Raw genomic sequence first — 23,890 nt, 5'->3', positions numbered from 1 at the left:
CTGCTGGCCGTGGCTGATGGGGTTCCCAATTACAGTAGAGAGGGAGCAAACAAATATTGGGGAGAGGGTCTTAAACTGCCCCAGCTGTCTGATGAAATGCTAAGGCTTGAAGTTCAGATTTGACACAGCTCTTTTTTACTTTGCAGGGCTTCTGGCAGCAGCTAAGTGTCTGCTTCTCTCTGGAATGCAGTTTGCATCCCCTGCATAAGCCCCAAGTCTGCATCTTCCTTTGCCCTTACACCCTGCAGCTCAGGTACAAGGTTCATGGTCACCAAAAGGCTATTAAAGCTCAGTCCATCCTCATATGCCCTGCCACACGCCTGCACAGTATTTCTGCTCCTCTTTCTCTTTGTGTATCTCTGTGTAAGAAGAGGGATTCTGTAGACAAATAATACCAGGAAACGTATTAATTATCTCTGAACCTTGCCTGACTTTGGGGAGGCATGCTGCTTTACATCATCTAGCAATGTGAACCTTGGGGGCTTTTAGCTTCTTTAAAGGTAATTTAATAAGAAGGAGCAGTGAGAGGCAGCAGCGAGTGACCAAAGGGCTCTCTGCTCTGGCTAGCACCGTGTCACACAAGCAAAAGTCGCTGTCGCTGAGGCATTCATTGGCAGAAGCAGAGAGGCAGCAGCAGTCTCCCACACAGCTCAGGTAATGACAGGGTAGCAGCCAGGATTATTGTCTTATATATTAACTAAGAGAGCAGAGACCTTCTGAATTTGCTGCAGTAACTGCCATGTTGCAGTGTGCAGCCTGCTGCTCTCCAATGACCCGTCATTTCTGTCAGCTCCCCCTTTTCTGTCACCTTTACTGGCACTGCATGGTTATCAGTATGTACTGCAATCTCCTGTACTCCAGCTGGATCATTTATGCATGCAGGCCCTCTTTCCTTGTCACGAATTTGTGCTTCCTTACACCACATGCTGGCAAGAGCCAGCTCCTATAGACTCTTCTGGAAACTAGTCCAGTTCTACAAAATCTATACTGAACTGAGCAAAGCTTAAATCAACAAGTGCGATCTATCTCCTGGGGTCGCACATTTCTTTCAGATCTATTTCAAGCCAGTGAAAAGAAACTGGAGGAAACAAAAGGTGTTTAGATATTTTCTGTACTGCTGAAATACCTGTTCCCTAATTTCAGTCCTACTGCCAAATATAACCAAAAGATGTTCTGTTTCACCTAACTGCAGTTGGGAGTGACTTGGCTTGGCATGCCTCAAGCTGGAGGATCCATGGAGTAATTAGGAAGTGAGGAGTCAATCATCTCTGTTGTTGCTAGACCTCAGTGCAGTGACTGAGGTCTGATTCATACTGACACTGAATTCCCTTTATATGACAGAAAACGCAGTCAAAACCCATGTCCATCAGTCTTTTCAGTTCTTGGACTAAGTAATTGATTTCTAGCTCTGTTTCCCATGGTAACAAGGCTCTCTGATCACCAGCTGCACGTGTTGGCCCTAATAGCTTTTGAATCCACTGCTTTATTTCAGCCAAATGTGATGACAAGATTGAGGTCTGAAGGATAATTAAGTTCCTGTAAGTTTTCTGAAAAAAACTTGTGCATGTGGCAGACCCTATTACTTCCACATCAGTTCCTTCACTGCAGATGGAAATTCAATGAGTATTAGATGCCAGAGACCCCACCAAGGGAAAAGGTCTTGTAAGAACCTTAACTAGGGGCAAGCTTCACCCAGAGGTTGCAATCACCCATTGGATCCGAATCCACAGGAATCCAGTGTTTGTAGAACAACTTGCTATTTTAAGGGAATGCAGCAGGTATGAAGTAACAAATCAGTGTAAAATTAGGACTGTCTGTGAGGGTTCCTCACAGAAATCCCTGGTAAAAAATAAGAGAATTTGCAAAAGTTGGTGATTACTGAGCATCAGGAGAGGATGAATACTACCAGCAATCTATAGAACGTAAATCAGGAAAATATGTGCAAATATCGTCCCTTTCACTGGTCAGCGAGACTCAGATTTTTACTCAAAATTAATTGCATTTCACTTCTAGGGAGTGTTTTTACAGAGTCAAGACTTCAACACTTCCCTCCAAACACAGGTGAAGAAGGAAGGTGGCTGGTTCCAGTGTAGCTGTGCAGTAGCTCCCAGGTATATCCATGCACTCGCTCCAAGCATCTGCTGAGCTGCCAGCTCTGAGCACACCATTGCCCTTACTGATCAGGTACTGGATCAGGCTGCAGCATCCCCAGATCTGCAGGCTGAGCTGCCAGCACAGCCCAGCTGAGGCTCATCAGACAGCCCTGGCACTGGAGGTGACAGGGGCATGTCTCCTCCTGCACTAACGACTCCTATGCAACACAGGCAGTGCTGTGAGCTTCTGCTGTGCTCTTGCTAGGTGCTGTGGGGTCATGCCTCACAACTTAGCTGGTAACTGCCCCATGTGGCTGGCCAGAGCCTCTGTTACAAAGAAGGAGACCCTGTCTCAGGGAGATGTGGATGAAGGAGCATGGTCAGGCTTATCCATATGGAACAGAAGTTGCTTCAGCATAAACGTGCACATGTTGGACATCCCCAGTACACTGGGCAAGGGCTGCTGCTTGGGAAGATAGGAGGGACTGCGCTGTTGTACTGAGTGGTGGAAAAAGAGGGTGGCTGTGGGAGAAACATTTTATTTAATTAGGAAAACAGTGTGCCAGGCTGGTGCCTAAATCAGAGCTGTTAGGCTGGAGCTTCCCTGGGGTCAGGATCACAGTGCTGTCTCCAAGCAGATGCAGGGCCAGGCCAGCTCTGTACAGCCTCTTTGTGATTTGAGAGCAAAATACTGCAGGGCACCTGGGCTGGACCAGAGAGAGCCCCTCATCCTTTACCAAAACACACAGCCAGCCCCCACCTCAGACACCTGCTTGGTCCCAGCTGAGGCAATGCCATCTCTGTTCTGGTATGTCATATATAAAATTTCACATTTCTGCTTTCTGACTCCCTCTTGACAGCTCATCCCATCTGTCCCCATTTTAAAATCTTCTTCCCTCCCTCTTTTTTCACTAGTTCTTCTGGTGTTGCCTCTCCCACCCACAATACAGCCTCATTTGTACCTGGTCTCTCCAAGCTTTTATGCAAAAGGATTAAATCATCATTTGAAACAGATCTAAGGGACATAACTGGGCACTGGAAACTTAAAATATTAACTAAATCAGCTGCTTCATGCTTTGGAAGTCGTTTTTCCTGCATTGCAGATGGGGGGTGAGTGCTTGTGCTGTTTCCCATCACTCTTCCTCTCTGTGTGAGCTGCAGGCAGAGGGCGTGCAGCATGCTGTTTGCTTGTGAAGAATAAAAGCGTGAGGTACGCCTTTTCTTCTCTGCAAGTTGGAAATCCAGGGGCTCTTTTATGTTGTGCTTGAAACACTTGAGTCAGGAGCTGAATTCTACCCACCTCCTCCAAACCTCTTTTCCACTGAGAGCACTGCCAGTAGCTGGATGGGCGCACGTGACAATTTTCAGGGAGGAACTGATGCACAGGTCTTGCATTCCTGAGTGGGAAGCACCATGTCCCAGAAAGGGCTCTTCCCCAGGTTCCTGCAAAGTGGTGGCTGCAGAGCCTCTCTGCGTGGAACCGCTGGCCCCTGCCCATCAGATTTTGGCCTTCACAATCTCAAGGCTGGAGCAATGCAGGGTAACTGTAACCTGGGCAGGCCAAACGTGTTCTCTGCCCCCAAGAAGTAGCTCAGTCGTGCTTGGTGAAGGAAGAAGATGACTTTCAGCTGGGCTGACTATGACCCCACACAGTTAGTGAGCATCATCACACATTCTGCTACAGTTAAGAGGCTGGGACTCAAACACAGTACAGGTTTTATTATTAAAAAATGCATAAAAACTAAAGACATGCTTCCCAGAGTTAGAGTCTATATGTACATCTGCACTTCCTAGGCAGCTGCAGGGAGCATAGCCTTCTGCCCTCACTGCAAAAGTGCACTGCACAGGTTTTTGTTACCCTTTGTTAGGTGTTATCTTCTCACCTGCATTTACAGCATTCCAGCTAAGTGAAGAGAAAACCCTGTACTGCCTGGGGTGTAAGATGGTAGAATTTGTATCTGTGACTGAGAAACCATACTGAATTTCTGGAGACACCTCTGGGACATCTCTGTTCAGTTGGAAACTTAACAGAAAGGGCCCATGCTCAAGTCTCAGGCTGAAATTCCCCTTCCGTAAGAAGAATTCTCATAAGAGCTGAAGCTTGACCTGAATTTTATATTTAGACCCCGACTTTACAAAAAGCAAAAACTAGGTATTGAAGGGTGGAGTGTTCTGATACCAAGTCTGCAATCTCATTTGACTTTTTGGTCCCACCTTTGCCAATCTCATTTGACTTTTTGGTCCCACCTTCGCCTCAGTAAATGCTGACATTTGTGGTATTAGTTTGAGGAAGTGCAATGTGGAATCCTAAGAAATACTGCCAAGTTTTTAGTGCAGTGAAAATAAAAGAAATTAAGATCTAGCAAATATTTAGGATAAGTAGAGTAAGATGTAACTGCACTCCCTGGCTGGGAACCACTGCACAAAACAAATGCTGATTTACAGTAAAATATTAAATTATTAAAAACCACACAAGCACTTGCAGTTACAGGGAGTCAGACATGCTGATTGGAAAACAAAACAAAACCCAAAGAACAAACCCATTAATTTTTCCCTGTCTAGAAGGCTGCAGTGATACTACTCCACATTTTATGTGACTTTTACAGCATGCCAAAAAGCCTCCTAAATAGGAAGGCCAGTGGTTCTCAAGCTTTTCATCACGAGGCCTCTCTCTTCAGAAAGAAATCTTCCAGTTGATCCCTCCCCTCAACACACATCTTCCTGAAATTGATTTCACATGTCACTGTAGCAGCTACAGTTCTTCATTATTTGAAGAAGACATAGGGCTAATAAAGAGAATGATAGAAATAATCAAACTTTGAAGCAAATGCTGAATCCTGCTCCTGCTGAAACTGAGCAAGTCATCATTCTGTATCTCAGTCTTCTTCCTCTCCTGGAGGGCAGCACTTAGCATTAATTAACACTGTTTCCCCATACTGCTGTAAAGTCCTCTCTACACTGCTTCCTTTCCATTCCTTTGAAGTTGGATTTTGCCCTCACACAAGCCAGCTGCTCTCCCTCCCTTTGCATTTTAATGTCAGCTGCAAGTCTAGTCAGGCCTGAACTGGCATCAAACAGAAGAAAAAGAAAGACATAAAAAAAGATACATAGGGAGAAGAGGAATGCTGGATTTTCATTTTTTTTCTAATCTCTTTGCTCACCAAAATGTCTGAAACTCTTAAAAGAGCCCTGGACTGAGGAAGCAGCAAATGTCACTGCATGAAATGAGCCAGATGTTCAAATTCAGTGCTGGGTAGGAGCAGATCCGCTGATCAGTTTGAGAACCACTGAGGTAGGCAACAAGTCTAGGCAGTACTGCTGAGTGAGCACGAGGGGAATTTTGCCCTCTTGTCCTGAATGACAATATAAATACCCACTAGAGTTTTCAGGGGTACCAGTCCCAAAGTCATGCAGCCAGGATTGAAGACAACATCTACACAAGAGCAAACACTGACTGAACAGAAGGTGTATTCAGCTCTGCTCCAGCACTCAGTGAGAAGAAGCAGAGCACAGACTCCGACTGCCGCCTTAGCTCTGAACTCCTTTCAGCAGGATGTGGTCAACCTGTAACCCTACTGCCTCCATCCCCAAATCCAAGGGGTTGTTGGGGTTGCAGTTCTTCCAAGATATTTGCCACTGCAGCCCACACAGGTGGTGAAAGCTACAGAAGCTGCCCAAGAGCCCTGGCCAGTGCTGTTCAAAGCTCTTCCAGATCTGGCATCAGAGCCCCAGGGGACAGCACCATGCTGCACACATCCAGTCCCAGGGAAGCAGAGTCACTGCTATGTACAGGCTAGCAACTCTTCTCTCCTTCTGTCTCTAGCTCATACAGAAGGCTTTTGTCCTCCCCTTCTTGTCCATCTGGATGCCTTTCACCCTCAGCATCATCTCCAAGGCACAAGGGGCTCATGATATAGCGATAGTCACTTGTGACAGCAGCAGCTGCCCCAGCAACAGTCTCCTCAGCATCCATGTTTCCAAAGGAGGCGTGCAGGGCAGGCTCACTTGCAGATGCCTCTTTGTCCTTCCCAATGTTGACATAGAGAGGATCTTGACTGGAAGAGAGTGTGGACATCCTCCCACGAATCATTTCCAGCTGGGAGCGGAGTACTCCAAAGCTGGGCCGTAGCTTGGGCTCAGGATGCCAACATCTGCACATGAGATCATAGCTGCAAAATAGAGGGAGACAAGAGCATTGAGAAGTGGAGCAGCCATGCCCTGCACCTCTGAAGAGGGGCTCTGGGCAGTGAAGTCTAAAAAACACAGACACTTCCCCGAAAAACTGTCAGCTTTGGCCTTGCACAGGTGATACAGCATGGATGGCCATTATGGGTGTAATTTCTTGTTTCTTCTCATTTTTAAGGGCACTCTCCCTTTGGTCAAAAATGTTATTTAGACGGTATCAAAAACCCAAAAGCCCTGTCAAAGCATGCTGAATTTCCTGGTAAAGCCCTTGTTCTGCTGTCTCTAGGGAGCTAGAATAGGACTTTGAGTGTGACATCACCTAGTAATAGCTTTTGAATTTATTCACAAAAAGCACCCTCACAACCTCTGCCACAGCTGAAGCTGTCCCTTCAAATTCTAGTTCAAGAGCAGATAAATCACAGGAAGAAAACAAAGATCAAACTGCAGGAGGTGCATGTTATTTCCAGAGTATCCTTTCTTTCATGCCATGTTAACTCGGCTCCCAGAGTAACGGAAGTGTGCTGCTGCTGCTGCCTGACAGGTTGTCAACAGGACTGGAAAAAGGCACACTGGGTTTGTTTAGAGGCTGTTAAAGAACAGGCAACAGCTTCAGTGCTGGAAGAGGGATGCTGAAATGGCCTTCAAATACAAAGGTGCTACCCCAGTGCAGAAGACAGGGCCATTACCAGGTCCCATCCTGCAGCCTTCCTCCTACAGTCAAACGCCAGCTACCTCAGCTCTGGTGCCCCAGGGCCAGCATGAGGAGACAGTCCCTGGCTCTGCTGGCCCGTGCTTGGGCAAAGGGAGAGGAGCTCAGTGCCCTGTGCTCACAGCTCGGTGTCTGCGCTGGCCGCGCTCCCGCCGGTCGGGCCGCGGCTGGAGTGCTGCGCTGGAGCACGGCCAGAGCCATTGTCCTGCTCCTCTTTGTGCATCACCCACAAGACTGGCAGCTGCATTCCTATGCTGTTATTGTTGCCAGTTTTGCAGGGAACGGGAACAAAGCACAGTGCTGGCACTGAAAAACACTGCATCCAAATGAACCTCAGCTGAACTTGTAAATGGAAAAAAAAAAAATCTGATGTGGCCTTTACTGGGAAATAAAGCATTTCATGATGGGTTTTATTTTACTTTTTGTATTCCTTGTGATCAGAATTACAAGACTGTTTCTGATCTCACACTACTTTTACAGAAAGCTTCTATGGTTCAGTTGTCTTAATCCTGATTTACATCCCTCACAAACAGTAGAAATTATTATAAATGCTGTAAAACAGTAACTTCCAATTCTGTGCAACCAAATTAAATACTTGCTTTTACCTTTGTGTCCATTGAATAATCCATTTGAAGGAAAGGTAGAAAAACACTGGCTGTACTGAATCAGCTCAAAGGTCCCTTTGCCCCAGTACCCTGTTCCTGACCAAGTCCAGTAGCAACACTTGGGGAAAGCATGTAAGCTGAGGGTGAGCGTGTAGTGAGATTTTTCTGGTATATTCTCTCAGGTCTTAATAACCTGTAGCTCAAGCACCTCACAAAACAATGGTTGTACTTTTTCAATAGTTTTTGATGGATTTTTCTCCAGTGCCTATCTAGTAGGTTTGTGAGTATCTTCTCTACTTTCTGCATCTCTAACATCTTACAGCCATAAGCTCCACAACTTGGAACCAAAGTTTCTCAGAGCAGCCATGATGCAGATGTGCAATTAATTTAAGCAGTAATATAACTGTTTATGTTTATATTCAGTAAAAAATGAACTGCTGAGAAGATAAAAGTGTTCACCTTTAGTAACACGAGTAGAGATTATTCCCTATGTAGGAAAAAAGGAAAAGGTGAAAGCAACTACATTAAATAATCCACTATCAGAGCAGGAGGGAAGAGGGAGGAAAGAGGTCCTTAGACCACTAAAATCAGTGCTTATAGTTATATCTTGCTTTGGGCACAACACACAGAGCCTTGCTTGGGCCATCAGTGAAATGATTTCATCTTGTCCAGGCAAGGCAAGTTTTACTTTGGGATAAGTTATGGTGACACTCCCTGGGGGATCCCAGCCCCATGTGAGGACACCAGGAATTTCCAACCACCACCCGTGGAAGAAGGGTTCCTGAGCAAACATTTCCTGTGATCTGCTGGCCAAGAGTGAACCCTTGGCAGCAGGATTAAGGCAGGAGCACAGGCGGCAGCATGTGGCTGCCTGCTGCCCTGTGGACTATCTAGGTCCTTCCTCTAAGTCTGAAAATGTCTGCAACCAGAATCTTCAAGATTGTCCTGGATTTGTTCCTAGATGTAATTTAAGGTGGGACACTGATCTACACAACCTTAGTTTGTCCCACCTGCTCTCTTCTCTTTCAGCCTGCTATTTCTGAGAGTAGTAGATCAAAATTTGAAAACTGGGCCAAGCTTTGAACATGCAGGCCACTGTCTCTGCAATCCAGTTTCCTTGTAGTCTTGCTAGACTACCTCTCTATTCAGCTTTCAGGGTGTGCCATGGAACTCATCCCTTTGCTCAGATGTTGGCCTGAGAAGCCAGGGTTCAGTGGTTCTGGAAACACAAATAGAGTTCCACAAAGCCAAGAACTGCTAATGTTGACCCTGTTGAAACCATTGAGCCAAATTAGCTGCTTGTGTAGTTACCACAGGTTCCTGGGAGCTCTTCCAGCAAAGAATACCTGGTAGCTAACCCAGGGACTTTCTAGTAAATGGCTCTGTGTATTGGAAAGTGGAGAGATTCAGATCAGCATCCCAGCCAGCTGCCTCTGTTTCCTTCCAGCGAGCCAAATTTCTCAAAAAATCATGTCAGCAGGGTGAGGAAGTACTCACACATCTTCCAGGCACTCCGGGGGCTGCTTCAGCCTGTTGCCACTGATGAGGTAGTTGTAGATTTCTGCATTCTCAATGCCAGCATAAGGGGTTTGCCCTCGGGTCACAATCTCCCACATGGTCACCCCAAACGCCCACTGAAAGAGAACAGCATACAGAACAAGTGAACAGACCATTCCCTGCTCACTGGGCTTGCTTTCAGTATGCTCAGGCTGTGCTGGGTAATGTCATCTGAGCAGCAGTGATGCAAGGACTATCCAAATTCTATCTACAAAACAGAAATGACCCACCAGATGCTTCTGGTGCTGGCACATCATCTTAGGAGACAGCTGAAGGCCCTGTCCAGCCCCATCCTGCAGTGGAGCAGGGGACGATTTGGAGCTGTCTTTCCTGTCTTCCACCTGCAGATCTTTCCTACTTATGTTCTTTAAGGTATGTGGTATCAATTTTTTGATTTCCAGATAGAAGAATATTTTGGTTTGGGGCTCACAAATCAGTTTCTTAATTAATTTCACCAGATTCTGAGTTTCTAGTAATGTACAGACACAAGGGAAAGCAGAGTTTAGCCAATAAGCAGGGCAAGAACAAACCCCTTATGGCTCACATTCATTTCTGCTCTACACCGCACAGCTGTACTTGTACTTTTCAACTAAACTGCAAGGTTTGTGAGGTGCAAAAAGTTATTATTTTTATAAGCAAACCCCTGTCCAATGTTTGTTGTAAACTGGCTGAACTAGTGATCACCAATCACTAAACCCAGTGTACAGTGGATGCAGCAATGGCTGGGCAACACAGCAGCCACATTACAAGGCACTCTTGGTTATCTCTTCAAGGACATCGTGACAGGGATAACTGGAAAGGCAAGACCACAGGACTGAAGGACAAAACTAGTGTGAAAATAGATCAAAAGGCAGCAAGGAAGAGCAAAGATGGTATCAGAAAAAAAAAAATCCCAAAAGGAAAATAAGTAACAATTTCAGATGAATGGGTTTAGCCTTGCTCCCCAGGGGCAAAGATATGGGGAGTGTAAGCACTGACGTATTCAGATCTACAGAGTTCCACCAATGCCTTCTGCAGCACAGAGCACTTTTCCTGCACTTGTGCCTAAGTGTGTGGGTCACACGCATTTCATATGTCACCTTCAAACTGTCAGGCAGAAGAGAAAGGAAAATAAGAGAGAATAAGAGAGAGAAAACTGCATAAAGAGAGGAAAAGGAAGAGGAGAAGGGGAAAGATGAAGAAGAGGATGGGAATAAACACTGAAAAAAAAAGGATAAAAGGACAACAAGAAGAAAACATCCATTAAACACTCATATATTTTTAGCCTTAAGTTCTGACATCATCCTTCAAACACAAGGTAACTCTCTTTCCTATCCCCAGGGCCTTTTCCCACCCTCAGTGGGATTCCTCCACTCCAGCAGGAATACAAGTGGTCCCCAGTGCACCGGAGCAAACCTCACCACATCGCTGTGGGTTGTGTACAGATTATCTGCCAGGCTTTCCAGAGCCAGCCACTTCACTGGCAGCTTGGAGGCACACCCCTGGCGGTAGTAGTCTCCACTGTAGATTTTCTTAGAAAGTCCAAAGTCTGCAACACTCACGTTCATGTTCTCATCCAACCTATGGGAAAGTTTTCACAGATGAGGAAAGGAAAGCATTTATTGGCTACCTCAGACAAAAAAAACCCCAAAAACCAAAAAACAAACAAAGGTATATAGCTCACCAAGTACTACACAAAAGGAGAACGATTTCATCTACTTGGTGACCAATGTGAAATAGCTTAGTGGTCTCAAACTAGTTCCTTCAGACTAACAGGGAACTAATCATGACTAAGGAAGTAAGGAAGTGGCTAGGCTCAGATGGTCTAGACTCTTACACGAAGCAAACTCGGATACCTTCAGTTTCCAAGATTATCAGAGGACATCTGCAATGCTCACTGCTATCACCAAGGCCTGCACCCCATATTGGAAATCAAAAAAATCATAGGGTGATTGCCTAGACTGCCTGTTAAAACTGCTTGAACTGCTAGATCTGCAACAACTCTCCAAGCCTGGTTAATGGTCTGAATTGCTCTGTCACCCACTTAAACCTATACATGTTGGCAGACAGTCCAAGTAAAGGCCACAAACTTCTTGCTCCCAGGCCTCATAAAGAACTCATTGCTTCTCCAGAAGATGTGCTGAAATAGGCATTCAGCTTCCTCTGGAGGATGTCTACGAAAATAGAAAATCAGTCTGGGTTTCTCATAAATGCCAAAGCAGGCTAACCCATCATTTTTCATCATAACTATCAGGCTCTTTGCCTGTACATCTGGACATTGAAATGCCTTTGGAAATCTGTGTCTCATTGTGGATTTTATTGGTTGTTGTGGTTTTGTTCAGAGGCAGAGTTCTGCTGTCACAATGAGCTGTTCCATACTCCATTCTCAGGGAAGAAGCGGAGTGGAAAGGATAAAAAAAGGACTTTTCTTTCCTTCAAAGCAGTCAAGGTAGTTTTGTGTCAAGAACAGTGAAGTGGGATCATATGGTGTGTTCACCATGCAAATATTTTTAGAGGCATTCTTCACAAGCTTTCAAGGAAACTACAGTTCTTATATCGTGATAATCAAGTCCTCAAAATAGATACCAGAAATACAGACTTCATCATACAATGGAAGTTCTTTTCTCCTAACACAGCCAAACTCATTCCCTCCTGCTGGTTGCTTTACATTGTGGAACAAATAGCCTTTGCTGACACACAACCAGTGGAGTGGCTAATTACAAACACATACTGTAATCAACTCTGTGAAACTCTATCTGCAAACCAATGATAGAAATGTTCATTATAAAAAGGGCCTGTTTGAAAGATCAGTGGGACTTTAGGAGTTGCTCCCTGCTCCCAGCAGCACCACCACACACCCCACCACAGTGACTATGGCTCCCCTATGTCTGTTGTCACTAAATGCAAGGATCAACATTCTTAGGCAGGACCCCTGACACTTCTGTCATGCAAAAGGTTTTTTATCCCTCCCTCACCCACTCTGGTCTTTCTTTTCATTAAAAACTCATTAATCACTTACATGCAGTTCCGAGCTGCAAGGTCCCTGTGTATGAAATTTTTTGAGCTTAAGTACTCCATCCCGCTGGCAATGTCAATCATGAACTTGAGGAGTGTCTGAACAGGCAAGTTCTGTAAGAAATAACAGTTTAGGTTCTATTCCCAAAGGCTTGCAAGCACATATGACAAAATTGCAAGATTTGTTGCCACTTTACAGAGCAGGGATGGGGAATACAGGGAGGGGATGGGATGGGATGGGATGGGATGGGATGGGATGGGATGGGATGGGATGGGATGGAGGAGCTGATCCCCAGCATGAATGGAATTAAATACTTTAAGATCACATCTCACAACTTCCTCTACTGTTAAAATCCAATCACCTGCCAGTGCCTTTGGGACACAATCCTGAGCTGCTCCAAATACATTCTCTGAAAACCCCTAACATCCCAGAAGGAATTCTACAGTAAGACAGACTTACAAATGGGTTTTCCCCAATCCTTGACATCAGCAGAAAAGCATGGAGGTCTCCATGCTTCATGAAGGGCAGGATCACCATGGGAATTGGGAGACGGCCCTTGGGACGGCTTCGTAGGCTGACTCCTGGTGAGGACACACACAGCAAAGGGGTGTTAGCAAATAGATTATTCCCAGGAGGAATCTTACAGGCTGCTATGCCTCCCTCTTACAGATCTGGAGGAAAATGTGCAGTTTTGGTGGGTAGATTCCATGCTCCAAGCTTCTGTGACTTTATGCCAGATGCCTCTAACCCTGTTTGCTTCAGAGGCTGTACTAAGAGCCTAGAGCCACTCAGCTCTTCTTGCAGAACCAACTATAAATGCTTCTAGGATCACTCCAGACCAGACAGCCCCAACCCCAGGCTCTGCAGAGCAATCGCCACATTATGGAAAATACCTGCATTCCAAAGTGTCTACCCATGAATGTCTTGCTTCTTACTCAGTATTTTGGAAAGGCACAATCTTCCTCCTATTTATAGCCTACCTGCCCACCTGTTCACATTTCACAGAAGTTCAGACACGTCTCAGCCAGCCAAAGTCTCCCTGATGCATTTGCAAGAGCCAAAGAACCAGCTTAAATAGGAGATGGCTGTTCTGGTGTGTGAGGGCAGGTGTGGGGAGCATTGCACACACTCCAACCCCCTGGGGCCCGGGAAGGAGCAGCGCTGACCTGCACAGGATTCCAGGCAGCACAGAGGAGGCTGCAGCAGCACTGCTGGGGAGAGTGGGGCTGTGTGGGATAATGCAGGAGCAGGGGGTGCTCTGTGGCATGAGCAGCAGTGCTGCCTTACCAATCAGTTTGGTGACGTGAGGGTGGTCAAACTCCTTCATGCAGGCAGCCTCTCGCAGGAACTCCTCAATGTCAGTAGAGGTGAAGATGTCAGCTGGAAAAAGGGACTGTGAGTTTTCTTTCTTTATAGGTGGCTCCAAGGTGCATTACAAATAATGATTGTCAAAAGCTTGTTCTTTGTGGCACAGCACATCTTCTCAGACCTATAGCTAGATAAGCTGTTTTACAACAAAGCAGAGCCTGACACTCTCTCCTGGGATGGGCAGCAGTAAGCACATATCAGGGACATCTGGTAAATTGGTTCTTGGTAAAGAACCACTGGTTAGCAGCTCTTTTCTGAGTAAGAACTTTCCTTGGAAGCTGTGCAAACCGTGTGAGGGTTAAAGATGTAAGAATTAATTAGGTAAAAGAACCTAAACTACAAATGTCAGGGAGAGGAGACGTCACGCAAATGAAAGAAAATGTTGAAACTGAGGAGATGGCAGAGCCTGTGACTGGCACAACAGGGCCCAATTAATCTCTGACAAGGAAGCCATGAAAGATAAATGCCTTTATGACTCTTAGCATGATTGAGCCTTGAAAGGCACTAGAGCTAAGATTTCTTAAATAACCACACTACTGGACAGCTTGGACCAAATTCAGCAGTGATATACATCAGCAAAATTCTGAAGTAAATTATTTCTCATTGCTATGACTCCAGATTTATGGAAATATATCAATATAATCAAGAAGTATCCCAGTCGACTACTCCCACAACTGCTGCTGCTGAATTTAGCGAGAGTCCTCCAGTCCTGCTGCAAGATCAGACTCAGACCTGTAGGAGAGTGTTCACATTATCTACTTCAGGCAAGTAATTTCAATATAATTCAGAAGACAAAAGAAGATTCCCTTTTTACAGTCAATGAAGAAAGGAAGGTTCCTCTGGAGGCTGACAGATTGTTCCTTAGTTAAATGCCTGAAGGGAGACATTTTGACTACACAAAAGCTTGCAAGCTGATTAGAATTATTGTTGAAGCTGGATAAAATGATACAAGTTACACTAGATGGTACTAAGTGTATTTAGTACAAGCTGTTATTCTGTGACAGCAAACTGGGCTCCAGAGATAAGTGAGTTGACTGCTTTCAGTCAGTCACAGTTAATTTTTGCCTTACAGGCTAAAGGGATCAAATAACGTAGGTTAACATATATAAACACAGATATATGCACATTTCCTTTGATTTATACCTATCTCTTAATTGCTTTTCTTGTTACAGAGTTCTGCCTGTTAGTTGCCCTTGTTATGTACACTCACCAAATGGCAAATCAGAAGGGAGCTGGGCTGCTCAGTCAAATGTGCTGACTGAGTTAGCTTGTCACTGCATTCAGCCCAGACACTCTTCTGTTTATTCCAGGCTATGTGCTTGCAGGAATACTGTTCTTTCACTGCTGAATTATCAGGGCAAAGCAGACCTGTCTGAACTGTCTGTGCTACATGATGGAGTGGTTTTGGTTGCATTCACCACGTGCTATGTGCTGTAGAAGCAACTAGGTGGTATAGGTCCTTTCCTGAAGAGCTTCCACTACAAAAAGACTGACATGAAAGGGATGGGAGACAAGACGGGCAGAGTGGCTGAGTGGGAAGCTCAGAGAGAAATAAAGAGCACCAGGGGATATTTGCTGAGAATAGGACAGACAACATTTAATCTTTCCAAGCTTTCTTTTCTTGAGTAATTCAGGTAGCCCTGCTCCCACATACCTTTCAGCATCTTCACTGCCACTTTCTGGAAAGAGCCATCATCTAGCTTCAGTAGTGCCTCTCGAACTGACCCAAACTCTCCTGCAAAATTATCAGAGTAGGCAGTGAGGGAACAGCTTCTTGTGAAGAAAGTATGATTCACAACAGGTTCACTTCAGGGGTCACTGGCAAAGAAGCTGAGTACCCATAAGAAATACTCTGTTTTTCATTCTGCAGTTCCAGACAGCAGCTTTCAGCACATGTGTGTCTAGAAGAGATATCACTACCAGTAGACAGAGCTCACTGTGCTGGCAGTCCAGAAGGCAAAGGAAAATGAGAAGGGAAAAAAGCAATTCCTGACCAGACAGATGATGCAGAGACAGAGTTTAGGCTGGGCAGACATTTTTGGGGAAGCCAAATCATGAGGGATGAGTCTGAGTGAGGTTCTGTTCAGAGAGGAGGCTCTTTGCTGGAGCAGCAAGTGGATGGGATGGCTGAGGAAGCTCTTAGTATTGACAGCCATCAGAGCTGAGTGATAGTGCCAGGGCTCAACCATTTGAGACACAGGCAGCCTTATCTCACAAAACTCAGAGAATTACTTCTATGAATCACAGGTGACCAGAGAAAACAGAGTATCTACTTGTGTGTGAGTGATATGTTGATTCACAGAAGGCAGTATTTTGCCCAGGTGTGTTCTCTAATGAGTTAAGAAGAAATGCAACAGGCCAAAACCTCTTTCAAATATTTAGCCTAAAGAGGTTTTATACCACAGCCTAACAGCCTCTTTGCATTTGATCTGGCTCTAGATTTGCTCTCCCTAATTTTGTAACCCACCCACAGTGCATTAGTATGAGAAACTCTGACACTGAAAAGAAGGAAGCAAAATATGGCACTCAGGACAACTACCCCAGAAGCCTTATCTTCTTCCCACTGGCTTTTCACCAGTGTCCTTCACCACTCTATGGCATGTGCTTACTTCACAAAAACCATGAGCAGTGGATCTGACCACAAATCAGGAAAATGGGAAGGAACAAAGGTAGTTTGTGCTGCTCCCATACTATAGAGCTGTAGAGTCAGCAGAGCCCAAGACAATGCAGTTATGTCATCTTATAACATGTGACCTGGGGTTGTGGCAGTGGGGCTGACAACACAGACCAGGTCTTGCCAGCTGGCATCCCCACACCAAGGCCATGCCCTGGGGTCCCTCTGCAGCCAATTTCAGTTTAACTGTCACAGGAGCAGCCCAAGAGGGTTGAAGGAGGATCCCAGAAACTGGACAAGAGCTAACACTCACAAACAGATGACACAGCTGTTTGATTACTTAGCATTGTTAAGCCCTCTGAGACCACTTCTGCAGGAAGGTCATCTTCCTGCTCTGAAAGAAACACATTTGCTCTAGGAGGGATGGAGTGGAAGAATGCTCCCTGTGGGAAAGGGTCAAAAAACCCTGCAATAAAACTAGTCTTATAAAGAAAAAGGAAAAGGTGAACGTTAATTGAATATTCCTTTGTTTAAATTTCTGCAAGAAATTCACATACCAGTGAATTAACACTGCTTTGAAAAGCTGAGCAGAGGCTGCAGTTCATGATTGTGTAGAGCCATATTACAGGAATGGCTTAGCCAATATCCTCTTAGTTATGCTAAAGCCCTGAAATGTTTTATCCCAGCGATAGGGATAGTTCCATTTAAATTTCCATCTACAAGCTGGAGAGAAAACAGGCTGCTTGTAATTGCTTCTTCCTACTCAATAGTTAAAATAACACAAGTGGGATTTTTAATGTAAAGCCTTGCTCAGTTTTGGTTCTTACCCTTGCCCAACATTCTTCCCAAGGTGAACTGCTGTTCTTGGATTAGGACATCTTTTAGTTTTGTCTTCAACTCATCACTGATCCCTACACTCTCCACTGGAAAAAAAACCAAACAACAAAACAAATGAAGCATCAAATAAGGGATATTTAAATATTCTGTCAAAACATTAAGAGTCATCTGTTCTAATCTCCATCTCCAATCTGATTCCCACACTGTAAACAGGAAAACCTGAAAAGGGCAGAATTCCCTTCCATGTCCTCCAGCCTCACCTCAGACAAGTGGCCAGTAACTTTCAACCATCAGAAAATGTACTTACAGTACTTAAAGGGAGAGGGTGTGATAATACCACCCTTAAACACTCCAAGAACAACAGGAATACAGAAATAATGTAAAGAATACTGAGAAGACAAAATCCAATCTGAAGGGCCACTGATAGACACTAGTTTATACAACTTAATTTTAGCTGATGGAGCTGCACCATTTTAATTACTGACTGAAGCATCATCCTACCCCAGCTAAGCAGTGCTGCCACAGAGAGCCATGCCCTTCCTGAAGCAGGAGACAGAAATGGATCACCTTAATGGATCATCTGACCATTCCTGAAACTCAATCTCCTCTTTGATAAGTTACTAATTCCTGGCTTTCCAAGACTGATTAATTGGTTTGTGCTTGTAGCACAGCTCAGCATACTGAATTTAAAAAGTCCTGCTAATATTGTTCAGCCATATTTATCTCACCACTGGATTACCTTCCAGTTGAAGGAGTCCTTGTATTGTGAAACTGGGGCAAGGGAGTGGTGAATTTATGTCTTGCATTAATATACATAATGACTGTAGCTGTAATTAGCAAGGGCTATGTAATTGGTATGGAAATAACCATTCTGGCCTTTCACCTCTGCAATTCACAGTGTCTAAGCCTCATTGTAAATTAATCCCATATTTTTTATCAAGAAACATCAGTTTCAGTGAAAACAGAGAGAGCATTGTAAATGCATGAACACAGCTTCCCGGGCAGAATCACTCAGGTCATTTTACTTACATGTTGCTTCAATGAGCTCTGGGCCCTCTCTGTTGAAAGACCTGGCAGCTCTGAAATGGACTGCTGGATCCCCTCTGCCAACCACACTGCCAAAGGCGTGGCTAGAAGGCAGAAAAGACACACAGGACCATGATTACACGGGCCATTCAATTCTAAAAGGATGCGTTGAACAGTATGGATGATTTCTCGCTCCTTGCCATATAAATTCTGCAGACTGTTTTGTTAAAGAGGGTGTATCTGGAGAGAAGAAACAATGGGTTTATGCTGCTTTGCTGATGCACCTACAGCTTTCCAAAACAGGGGAATCACTCCTCCCAGGTACCTGGGAGAAGCTGCAGGTTGGGGCTGGTCGCAGGAGTCATAGGAACAGAGATGCTGCTGTGACAGGGAGGTCTGGGAAACTGGAAAGAGTGGGAACCTTGTTTGCAGTCAGGAGCAAACCACAGCCAAGAGTCAGAGGTGATGAAAAGGAAACTTTACTGGGGATCCAGAGGTTCTGGGCAGTCAGGAAGTTACAATCAGCTGATAGACTGAAAACCAGCATGGGATAAAGGGCTCAGACCATAAGAATACAGCTATTTCATCTGTGGATCTTTTCTCTTAAGCAGCAGTGCTAAGAATTACCTTCATAGAGTTTATATTTGTATAGTCTAATAAGACATTGCTATTAACATAATATTTTTCTACTGTATTTTTGGTGCTGTCATTTTGAAGAAAAGGCAGGCACCCCAAAACTATGGGAAAAAAACAGTAACAACAAACCCCCCAAAAAAATTCCAACAAAAAACCAACCAATACAGTTACTCAAAGAAACTGCCAAAACTACTCCATCCACAATGCTTTTTTGAAAAAGAATTGAGTCAGAAACCACAATAGAAGAGAAAGCAGAGATCTCTCTAACCAGCACAAGGAGAAACTCCCTTACCCAAACCGAGTTTCCTTTCTTCTTTTTCGAAGGAGAATAAGAGCCAGGGCAACAGCTGTGACCAGAGCTGTGAGAATGCCCAGTGCCACAGGAACCCAGGATGTCCCATAAGGAGGCTGTCTCTGGCCACCTAGATGATGGAGAAAACACCAGTCAGGAAACAGAAGACTGCTAATGTTAAACAGACCAATTTCTCCTTTAGATTTTAAATGGGAAAGCCATGCTGCTGGACCTAGTGGATCTTTGTATACTGGAATTTGGCATAAACAGGTACTCAGCCAATCATCAGGAAAACGAGCTCTTTCTCACAGCAAAGGCAGAGCAGAACCATCTAGTTGTCAGAAACTATTGGCTTTGAGCCTTGAGAATGTAACAGGTGCTGCACTAGATTATATTATTTCACATCAGCTCATGATCTGGGGCGCTTCAAACTGGAGCCTCAGGACAAGAAGTTTCCTTAGCATGATCATTCTGTGTGTGGGTTTCACCCTGTCCTGTTTGAGACAGACCAGAACCTTGACCAGGTAACACAGCAGTACCTGAATGTCAGCCAGGCAACATTTTGAAGGACAACAGAGAAGGACAATTGCCTCATGGCAATATGGTTAAAAATATTTACATTTTTCCTCTAACCCTTCCTACAAAGAGAAGCATCCTGAGGGACTTGGTATTAGCTGTAACTTTACTATATTGTTTGGTGGTTGCAGCTTCTCAATGTCACTCCCCAAAGAAAAGAATATTTGCTCCCAGAATATGTATACTTTTGACTACAAAATGTCTACAGAAGAAATGGAGACACTGCCAAGCTGAGCAAGCTGTCAGGCAAGGAAGATAAGCAATACAGTTCTGAATAAAAAGAATATTATGTATGCCTGGCAAAAAATGATAAATTAATCCAAATCCCTGAGAGATTTCTTCTCCAAATACAATTACTAAGGACTAAATGTGAATTCGAATGGATTTATTAAAATCTAGGATAGCCCCCATTCCAAATTGTTTAAGAGCTAACAAGAAAAGGTACCAGGTCCCTGAGCACCTCCTTCATCTTCATGCTCACTTGTTCACCCGCAGCAGCTGACTGCCCTTTACTTGAAGGTAAGGAAGTATCATCTTTGATAATGTAAGTAATCCTGATATAAGTCATGACAGTATAAATAAACCTGTTCTTAAAAGAGATGTTAGGTTCATGGGCTGGAATTTGGATGGATTTCTGCATAGATGCATATGAAAAATAGTCAGACAACCCTTGCTGGCAGAGTCCTGGCAGGCAAGAGGCTCCTGAGGCTTGATTAACAGCTACCTTGAGGAGCCTTATCATCCAGGTTTTTAAAGATGTAGTATTAGTTAATAAATAGGTAGAGCTTAAGGACACAGAATTGTAGACAAAAGGAGGAAGCAGACTAGGACTTCTCCACTTGAAGCAAATTATCAGATCCTTAGTACTTATTTTCCAGCATCTTATCTCCTTCAGTGACTCACATTTTCTTTTACCACCCAGAAGGCTTTACAGGCTCTGGGGCTTATGATACTCCCTCTTGCTGCAATTTTCAACCCAGCCTTCAAGGCTGTTTATGAGGAGGGAGAGATCAGAAACAGAAGCTGTCTTTCTCAAAAAAAATAGAGAAAAAAAACCTCCAACCCTCTCCACTATTCCCAAGGCATTCACTTGGTCTGATTTTGCCTAACAATCAGGGTAGAAACAGCTAACAACACTGATGAGAAAGGTCCTCTCTCATAGTTAACAATAAGGCTTCCTTCTCCCTGTGGTGACACAAACCTCTCTTGGCTTATTTTTCTAGTCTCTGTCTGGTGAGAGAGCAGGGATTTAGGTTAACTTCTGGGGAGCCCCTCCAAAAGGAGTATGGATGAAAATAAAACTAAACTAAATTATTCTCCCTGTTTCTAAACTGCTGGGAATCAGAATCCCATCTCACAGTTTATAGCAAATGTGTCAGAAATAGAAATGAATGTTGAAATTCACTGCTTCTCCTGCTCTGCCCCACACATCCTTGCTTCCCTCTTGTGTCACTGAGTTTGAGAGGAGGCTGCAGGCCACAAGTTGCCTCTCCTCTTTCAACTCTCTCTCCCATCTCCTGCAACCCCTTTTTCAACCAGCACATGCCTTAAGACTGCACCAGGCGGAGAGAATTCAGTATTATTAGAAGAGTCTACAAGAGTATTTAGGAGCCCTCGGACAACGAACCCTTTTATTTCATAGAAAGTTTATATTTCAAAGGTGTGCAAAGAACATAACCCAAGAGTCTTCTCCTGCCTACAATTGTGAAGATTACAGATAGGAAAAAGCTATTACACCACTCTGTTCCTCGCTCTGCAATGAAAAAAAAGAGGTTTCTTCTGAGAAAGTTTCTGAAAATATTAAAACAATCTTTGTTAACAGCACACAAGATCTCTGCATAAGTAGGGTGGAGCTACCACTAGCTTTGCTATGATGACAAATTCGACTTAAAGTTTATACGAGCTTAGTCATCCTTATTGCCGCACTGGGAGCTGGGCAGAAACCACCCCTGGCATTTCTCATATAAAGCAACCAGTGCCAGGCTGCTATTTTAGGAAAGGAAGCGACTTATGTTTTCTACCAGGCCTGAAACAAAACTGCAGTCTTTCTGCAGCTCTGCTGCTTAAGGCCTGTCAGTGTTTCCACAGTGAACTTTTACTTCCAGCCTATTATGCTTGTGAAGAAATACATGTGCTTCCAGACAGCATTTGGCCAAAACAAGCACCACTCCCGATGCTGCTTTTTTTGAAGTGGTTTGTAAATAAAAACAATCAAGCAACAACATATAGTGCTTTCAGGATTACCCCATTCCAGCTCCCTGTAAAATGCAAACCCTAAGCATTTCCTGGGGCTTCTTGCCAGTGATGGCTGTTTTCCAAAGGAAACCCTGATTCTTTCAGATACTTTTGTATGTATTTGGGTGCCACAGAAAATACCCAATCAAAAAATAGGAGGAAAAAAATTGATGGAGCTAGTGACCAACCTCAGTAGGTTCAGCTCTGAACCTTCCCACCCCTTCCATCTCTTTTAAATAATTTGAGGGCTTTGATCCCACAGTGACTGCATGCTCACACTTGACCTTCAGTGCTGACTTTGTCATAGGAACTGGGCTGCCAAAGGACCTGCGTAATTGTGCATGCTAAAACCAGCACTAAATGCACTACTGCAAGTAAGGATACAGTTCTCTACTGGTTGCTCTACCTGTATCCCAACCTTCTGCCTGCTTGGGAACTCCTCTATTGAGTCCCCCTGCCATCCCTCTGTGTGGAGGGATCAGGAGAGATCAATGTCCATGTGATTCCTCAGAGACATGTAGAGTGAGAAGACAGCAGCAGCAGATGGGTCAGCATCAGAAATTAGAGACTGATATCTTGTCCTGCCACAGCCACTTGGAAACAAAACCTCAGGTGAATGTGGAATTTTTGCACAGCCACACCTCTATGACTTCTTATCACCAATCCGTATCTTTATTTGGAACATTTTCCCCTTAGTTCTGTTACAGTTTCCTTCACAAACAGGAGCTTTTCCCTTCTCCCTTCTACCCATCTCCCCATATAACATCCTGTCTTACTTCATAGCCTGCCTGCCATTTCCCACTCACCGGGAAACACAAGCAACCAGGAAATCACCCCAGGTGAGCCCAACTGCCCTTCAGCACTAGGAGTGCACTCCACATGTGCATGCTCTTTGCTCTCAACAAACCCATCCACATGGTCCAGATTGCATGGTACAGCATCTGTACCATCATCTTCCTCTTCTACCAGTAGCTCAGCTTTTCCATGGAGACAGCTAAACTGGTTTAATATATATACATTCAGTAAAACCATTATGAACCCCCATGTGGCCACAGTTTAAATCAGGCTTCACTAAAACTAGTCAGGAATGGCATAAAATTAAATCAAAGAAGACAATCTGTACTAGAGGAGTCTTCTGCCACGTTTACTTGTGTAAATCTGTGTAAACCTTAATTTGCATATTTTCTCTTGTGTCTGCCCTTCTGTTCTGCACTAAGCACATTAAAACCCTGTTCTAAGAAGACACAGTAGAGGCCAGAAGCTGTTTTGTTTATACCACCTCTTTGAAGATTATTGAATTTCTAGTCTCCTTGATGAAGTGTGTTGTTGTATAACCCCACATGGAAGTAATAAGCACTGAAAGAAAAAGACTGTGAAAAAACAGCAGTCCCAGTATTTCTGACTTTTTTCCCCAAGTGAAGGGAGAAAATAGTGGACACTTACCCATGACTTCCTGGGCTTCAAGCAGGAAGAGGTCACTCCAGGGCCCACACCCTGCAGAGTTCAGCACACACACCCTGATAATCAGGTCTTTGAGAGGATTCCACATGGAGAGATTGGCTTTTGTGTCCTGCACAATCATCTCCCCCTGAGTGCAAATGACAATAAACAGTGAGCTGTTTTAAAAGGCATCTAATGTAAAACTTCACCTTTAAACCAAAACAGTACCAAACATGTATTTCACTGGCACTCTGACAAGGGCTGGGAATTGTGACTTCTGGGCCCTTATCTCAGTTTTGCCTGAGATTTGAGCTGTTGTCTTGGGTTTCTCTTCCCAAAAATTGCTAATAGTTTCCCAAGGCATAAGGGAGATAGGAGGTTTAATAATTTCTTCCTTTGAAGTCCTCCCATGCACGTTGCTATAGAAATATGGGTTTTTCTGCTATTAAAAGATATACCTCCTTCTTGTGATTTACTGTAAAGCATCTGGTGGTTTTAATCCAAGGGAGGAATCTGTCTGTTTGTTTTAACTTGCTGACCAAATCCTGAATGGCTTCTGAATTTCAGCCCCGATTTTCACTTACGATGTCAAGGTCAACATATTTTCAGTAGCTTTATGGACCTTCTTCATACAGCAGACCCATGAACATTTGGCTGCCACCACTGACACAGAGTAAATTCAATGAGAACTCAAAATACCATCACTCAATGACGCTGACCTA

The 23,890-nt window shown here is 44.3% G+C and overlaps 1 protein-coding gene across 2 annotated transcripts in view; it reads right to left on the bottom strand.

The window, feature by feature from the left end:
* Window positions 1–3,792: 3,792 nt before the first annotated feature.
* TYRO3 (TYRO3 protein tyrosine kinase) overlaps window positions 3,793–23,890 on the bottom strand; it is a 41,564-nt gene continuing 21,466 nt past the window's right edge. For both annotated transcript variants that reach the window (XM_036384430.2, XM_036384432.2), the window contains 11 exons: window positions 23,172–23,316; window positions 18,918–19,047; window positions 17,993–18,093; window positions 16,954–17,049; window positions 15,167–15,247; window positions 13,432–13,524; window positions 12,604–12,725; window positions 12,148–12,257; window positions 10,550–10,709; window positions 9,090–9,226; window positions 3,793–6,262 (listed from right to left, as the gene is read on the bottom strand). In XM_036384430.2, coding sequence (XP_036240323.1) covers window positions 5,887–6,262; window positions 9,090–9,226; window positions 10,550–10,709; window positions 12,148–12,257; window positions 12,604–12,725; window positions 13,432–13,524; window positions 15,167–15,247; window positions 16,954–17,049; window positions 17,993–18,093; window positions 18,918–19,047; window positions 23,172–23,316 — 1,551 coding nt within the window. In that variant the 3' untranslated portion in view covers window positions 3,793–5,886. The remainder of the gene's footprint in view (window positions 6,263–9,089; window positions 9,227–10,549; window positions 10,710–12,147; window positions 12,258–12,603; window positions 12,726–13,431; window positions 13,525–15,166; window positions 15,248–16,953; window positions 17,050–17,992; window positions 18,094–18,917; window positions 19,048–23,171; window positions 23,317–23,890) is intronic.

The sequence above is a fragment of the Molothrus ater genome, chromosome 6, assembly GCF_012460135.2.
Source record: "Molothrus ater isolate BHLD 08-10-18 breed brown headed cowbird chromosome 6, BPBGC_Mater_1.1, whole genome shotgun sequence".
NCBI classification, from domain to species: domain Eukaryota; kingdom Metazoa; phylum Chordata; class Aves; order Passeriformes; family Icteridae; genus Molothrus; species Molothrus ater.
This window is presented reverse-complemented; position numbering and strand designations above follow the sequence as displayed.